At 37.8% G+C, this 6109-nt stretch overlaps 1 protein-coding gene across 5 annotated transcripts in view; it reads right to left on the bottom strand.

Annotated features, from left to right (window-relative positions):
* Positions 1–1516: 1516 nt before the first annotated feature.
* Positions 1517–6109, bottom strand: part of PRRG1 (proline rich Gla (G-carboxyglutamic acid) 1) — a 220655-nt gene continuing 216062 nt past the window's right edge. For all 5 annotated transcript variants that reach the window (XM_005859714.2, XM_005859715.1, XM_005859716.2 and 2 more), the window contains one exon: positions 1517–2306. In XM_005859714.2, the coding sequence (XP_005859776.1) occupies positions 1821–2306 (486 nt within the window). In that variant the 3' untranslated portion in view covers positions 1517–1820. The remainder of the gene's footprint in view (positions 2307–6109) is intronic.

Genomic DNA, 6109 nt, shown 5'->3' with positions numbered 1-6109 from the left:
ATATCTCTAATAAAATGAATTTCCCACCAGTGCCATAAATTATGGAACTTTGTATAAAAACACTGTCATACTTTTCTTTCTGAGCTAGTTTATATTGGCAGTTCATTCATAGCCTGTTCACTCTGATCCAAAGGAAAAGTAAAAATCCTGAAGTTAAAAAAAAACTGATGAAAAAAAATGAAATAACAATAACAAGATCTCTGTGAAGCTATTATAACTAGATTTATTGTGCACCTGGCACAACAGACTTTGCACTCTTCCTCCACCAACTGGAGAGCAATATAAAAATCACAATTCTTAATTTAATGGGAAATTGCCTCAATCATCTTGAGACAAAGACTTCAGTCTTTACAAAAGCATTAAGAAAATAATTTTAAGAATTTTATTTTAACTAAATTCTTAGGTCTTGGCGATTCTGTGCTGGTAGGAGGAATAGAAAGTAGAGTAAAAAGCAATGAAACAATGAGAAGAAAATAATTATTGTCACCAAAGAGCAAAGGAGAAATCTTTATCTATTCACTGTCATTAATACATATATGTACTTTGTAAATTATTCTGTTGACAGGAAATCCTCTCCACCAAGATGTTAATACAAATAGCATGAGACATTCAAAATTAGTAAGCAAACACTGTTTAACTGGGAGGCGGGACAGTCAACAACAAAAAACTCCCTCCTACAAAATTAGCCAAATGCCACTAATTACCAATAATTTTCTTGCTATACACTATAAGCAAGTTGTTGTTTACTGTCCCTTCCCTCTGTATTTCTGAGATGTTCCAAAAATCAAGATGGACTACATGCATTTTTTTCTATTAAGGTAGTTGAAGAAAAAGTTTAACAAAAGCCAGTAAGAAACAGAAAACATACTAAGTTCATCTTATTTTCAAAATTGAACAGCACATCGTTATCTACTACACAACTTGACGGTGTCCCCTACCCCCATTTTGGTGAGTAATTTACAGGTGATTTAGACAGAAGTTAATCGCTGTTTAACACATTGCACTGGTATATATGCATATATGTATATTAGAGGCCCATTGCATGAAATTCGTGCACTGGGAAAGGGGTGTCCCTCAGCCCAGCCTGCACCCTCTCCAAACTGGGACCCCTCGGGATCGGGCCTAAACCGGCAGTTGGAAATCCCTCTCACAATCTGGGACTGCTGGCTCCCAACTGCTTGCCTGCCTGCCTGCTTATTGCCCCTAACTGCTTCTGCCTGCCAGCCTGATTACCCCCTAACCATTCCCCTGCCAGCCTGATCAATGCCTAACTGCTCCCCTGCCGGCCTGGTCGCCCCTAACTGCTCTCCCCTACCAGCCTTGTCATCCCTAACTGCCCTCCCCTGTAGGCCTGGTCACCCCCAACTGCCCTCCCCAGCTGGCCTGGTTACCCCCAACCGCCCTCCCTCCCCTCAGGCCTCGTCGCACCTAACTGCCCTGCCCTGCCCTGCTAACCTGATCGCCCACAACTGCCCTCCCCGGCCGGCCATCTTGTGCGAGGGTGTGATGATCAATTTGCATATTACCTCTTTATTATATAGGATATGCATGAATACACATACACACATATGTATAACTCATCACATCACATAAAGACCACTGTTTTCCCCTTTTCACATATTCTTATTACCTAAAATGAGCATGGATAATGATTTTACAGTAGGAAACACAACTAATTAAAATCAAATTAGAAAATGTAAAGTGGTATGCTGTTAGAGTCCAATAAAGTAAGTCAATGCATATTTATGTAGTGGTAAAGTGGTAGACAGTTCTTTTATTTGTATTCTAAAAACGATTATAGTAAAAAGAAGTTTGCTGTTTCATTTGATGGTGGTGACCACAGGCACCATAGCAATGGCACTGGCTGAGTTGGAGTGGATGATGTCCTCATAATCCGGGGGTGGGTCTAAATGAGGTTCTGTTTCAATCCTCTGAAGGTTCACCTGTCCTGTAGCTTCCTCATAGGTTGGTGGAGGATCGCAGTTGGAAAGGCGAGTGGAGACAGAATCTGAGCGCCCAACTACATATTCCAGAAAGCCTGGCGACATTCCATTGCTATCAAACACTTCGTCTGGTGGGGGAGGTGAAGTGATAATATTAAGGTGCTGAGGGAAAGGGATGTGATCTTCAGTCACTGTCTGTCTGCGAGTTTTGTTTCTTAGGAAGCATCTCCAGATTAGGAAAATGACAAGTAGGATAATAAAGAGGCCAAAGATTAATGGAAAGGTGAGGTAAAATTGAAACCAGTCACTTCCTCTGTTACTCTCACCTTGTTGCGCTTTTGTATAGGTGTTCCAAAACTCTTTCTGAAAATAAAAGACAAAATTATTGAAAATCAGTATGATCAAAAGATATGAAATATCAAATGAACAAATGTCTGGGGTCTAGTAATATAATGAAAAGAAATACAACAAACAAACCAGCTTTCTTTGTTAAAATGACCTACAGTCTACATTTTTCATGACAAGAAATTACAAATAAATCATGGTGCTCACTCTGGATCCTTCCTAAAATAGAACAAGGGTCATCTTCAAGACTTGGAGTTATTTATATTTTTAGCTATCACATTTTATTTTTTTCATTTATAGAATTTTAAAAAAATTTTCAATTATAGTTAACATACAATATTTTATTAGTTTCAGGTATACAACGTAGGGATTAGATATTTATATAACTTACAAAGTGATCACCCCAATAACTCTAGTACCTATCTGACAACATACATAGTTATTACAATAATATTGGCTATATTCCCTATGCTATATTTTACATACCCATAACTGTTTTTATAACTGGCAATTTGTACTTCTTAATCTCTTCACATTTTTCACCCATCCTCCTCAATCCCCCTCCCATCTGACAATCATCATTTTTTTCTCTATATCCATGAGTTTGTTTCTGTTTTGTTTGTTCATTTATTTTGTTTTTTTGGATTCCACATATAAATAAAAACATATGGTATTTGTCTTTCTTCTTTTTAATAATTCTTTTTTTAAAAAAATATATTTTATTGATTTTTTACAGAGAAGAAGGGAGAGGGATAGAGAGTTAGAAACATCGATGAAAGAGAACCATCTATCAGCTGCCTCCTGCCCACTCCCTACTGGGTATGTGCCCGCAACCAAGGTACATGGCCTTGACCAGAATCGAACCTGGGACCCTTGAGTCCGCAGGCCGATGCTCTATCCGCTGAGCCAAACTGGTTAGGGCTTAATAATTCTTTATTGTTGAAAGTATTACATATGTTCCTTTTTTCCCCCCATTGACCCCTCCAGCCCACCCTGCACCCCAAGGCTTTCAGCACCCTGTTGACTGTGTCCATGGATTATGTGTATATGCATACAAGGTTGATTACCTCCCACCCACCCACACTCCCCCACTTTCCCACTGAGATTCGGCACTCTGTTCCATGTCTCTGGATCCACTCTGTACATCAGTTTATTTTGTCACTCAGATTCCACATATGAGTACAATCATGTGATACTTTTCCTTTTCTGACTGACTTATTTCACTTAGCATGATACTCTTCATGCTGTCTCAAAGGGTAAGATATTCTTCTTTATTTATTTTTTATTGTTTAAAGTATTACAAATATAGTACATATGTCTCCTTTTCCCCCTATTACCTACCCCAGACCTCCAATAACTGCCGGCACATGCCCTCACCCCCCCACCCCCAGTGTCTGTGTCCATTGGTTATGCTTATATACATGAATACAAATCCTTCAGTTGATCTCTTACCCCCCCAACCCACCCCTGCCTAACCCCTGTAGTTTAACAGTCTGTTCGATGCTTCCTTGTCTCTGTATCTTTTGTTCATCAGTTTATGATGTTCTTTATATTCCACAAATGAGAGAGATCATGTGATATTTATCTTTCTCTGACTGACTTATTTTGCTTAGCATAATGTTCTTCAGTTCCATCCATGCTGTTGCAAATGGTAAGAATTCCAATTCCTTCTTTCTTTACAGCAGCATAGTATTCAATTATGTAGATGTACCAGTTTTCTAATCCACTCATCTGCTGATGGGCACTTAGGCTGTTTCCAAATCTTAGCTATTGTAAATTGTGCTGCTATGAAGATGGGGTGCATATATCCTTTCTGATTGGTGTTTCTAGTTTCTTGGGATGTATTCCTAGAAGTGGGATTACTGGGTCAAATGGCAGTTCCAGTTTTTCAATTTTTTGAGGCAATGCCATACTGTTTTCCACAGTGGCTTTACCAGTCTGCATTCTTGCCAGCACTTGTTGTTTGCTGGTTGATTTGTTGATAATAGCCATTCTTTGAATCTCACCAATTACTGACTTTCAGCATGTTTTCATATATCTCTTGGCTTTCTGTATGTCCTCTTTCAAAAAGTGTCTAGTATGGTCCTTTGCCCATTTTTTTTTTTTAAATTGGATTGTATGTCTTCCTTTTGTTAAGTTGTATGAGCTCCTTGTAAATTTAGGGGCTTAAACCCTTATCGGAGATAACAATGGCAAATATGTTCTGCCATGCAGTGTGCTTTCTTGTTTTGTTGATGGTTTCTTTTGCTGTGCAGGAGGGGTTTTTTTTTGATATAGTTCAATTTATTTATTTTCTCCTTAGTTTCCATTGACCTAGGAGCTGTATCAGTAAAGATACTGCTACGACAAATGTCTGATATTTTGCTGCCTATGGCTTCTTCTAAGATTTTTATGGTTTCCCTTCTTATGTTTAAGTCCTTTATCCATTTTAACTTTATTTTTGTGTATGGTGTAAGTTGGTAGTCTAGTTCCATTTTTTTGAATGTATCTGTCCATTTCTCCCAACACCATTTATTGAAGAGACTGTCTTGAGTGCATTGTAGGCTCTTTCCTCCTTTATCAAATATTAATGGAGTATAATGACTTGGGTTGATTTCCGGGTTCTCTGTTCTGTACCATTGGCCTATATATTTGTTCTTGTGCCAGTACCAGGCAGTTTTGAGAAAAGTGGCTTTGTAATATAGCTTGATATCTGGTATTGTGATCTCTCCAAATTTGTTCTTTTTTCTCAAGACTGTTGCACCTTTTTAGGGTCTTTTTTATTCCTGATGAATTTTTGGAGAGTTTGTTCTAGGTCCTTGAGGTATACGGTTGGAATTTTAATGGGGAGTGCATTGAATCTATAGATTTCTTTGGGTAGTTTGGACATTTTAATGATGTTGATTCTACCAATCTAAGAACAGGGTATATTCTTCCACTTGTTTATGTCTTCCTCTATCTCTTTTTTTCAGTGTCCTGTAATTTTGAGTCCAGGTACTTTACTTCCTTGGTTAAATTTATTTCTAGGTATCTCATTTTTTTTGTTGTTGCAATGGTAAATGGTATTTTTTTAAGTTTCTCTTTCTGTGAGTTAATTATTGGTGTATAAAAAAGCTATAGACTTCTGGGTGTTAATTTTGCATTCTGCTACATTGTCGAATTCATTTATGAAGTCTAGTAGTTTGTGATGGAGTCTTTAGGGTTTTCTATGTACAATATCATGTCATGTGCGAATAATGACAATTTTACTTCTTTTCCAATTTGGATACCTTTAATTTTTTTTCTTGTCTGATCACTATGGCTAGTACTTCCAGTATTATGTTGAACAGGAGTGGTGAGAGTGGGCATCCCTATCTTGTTCCTGTTCTTAGGGGAAATAGTTTTAGTTTTTGCCCATTGAGTATGATGTTTGCTGTGGGTGTGTCATATACGGCTTTTATTATGTTGCAGTATGACCTTTCTATTCCCACCTTGCTGAGAGTTTTTATCAAGAAAGGGTGTTGGATTTTGTAAAATGCTTTTTTCAGCATCAATGGATATGATTATATCGTTTTTATCTCTCAATTTGTTTATGTGGTGTAACATGTTTATTGATTTGCGGATATTGAACCATCCTTGCATCTCTGGAATAAATTCAACTTGGTCATGGTATAGGACAGTGATGGCGAACCTATGACATGCGTGTCAGAGGTGACACATGAACTTATTTTGGGTGACATGCATCGACAGAGACAAGAAATTTCATAATTCAAATATTTGTCTCTCGCAACGGCCAGAGTTGGGCATCACTCGAGTAATATTATTACTCATGTTACTCATGATCAATAATGCAATTCTAAAAC

Source organism: Myotis brandtii, unplaced genomic scaffold (genome assembly GCF_000412655.1).
Source record: "Myotis brandtii unplaced genomic scaffold, ASM41265v1 scaffold1290, whole genome shotgun sequence".
Taxonomy (NCBI): domain Eukaryota; kingdom Metazoa; phylum Chordata; class Mammalia; order Chiroptera; family Vespertilionidae; genus Myotis; species Myotis brandtii.
The sequence above is the reverse complement of the archived record's forward strand: the minus strand, read 5'-3'. Positions and strand labels throughout refer to the sequence as shown.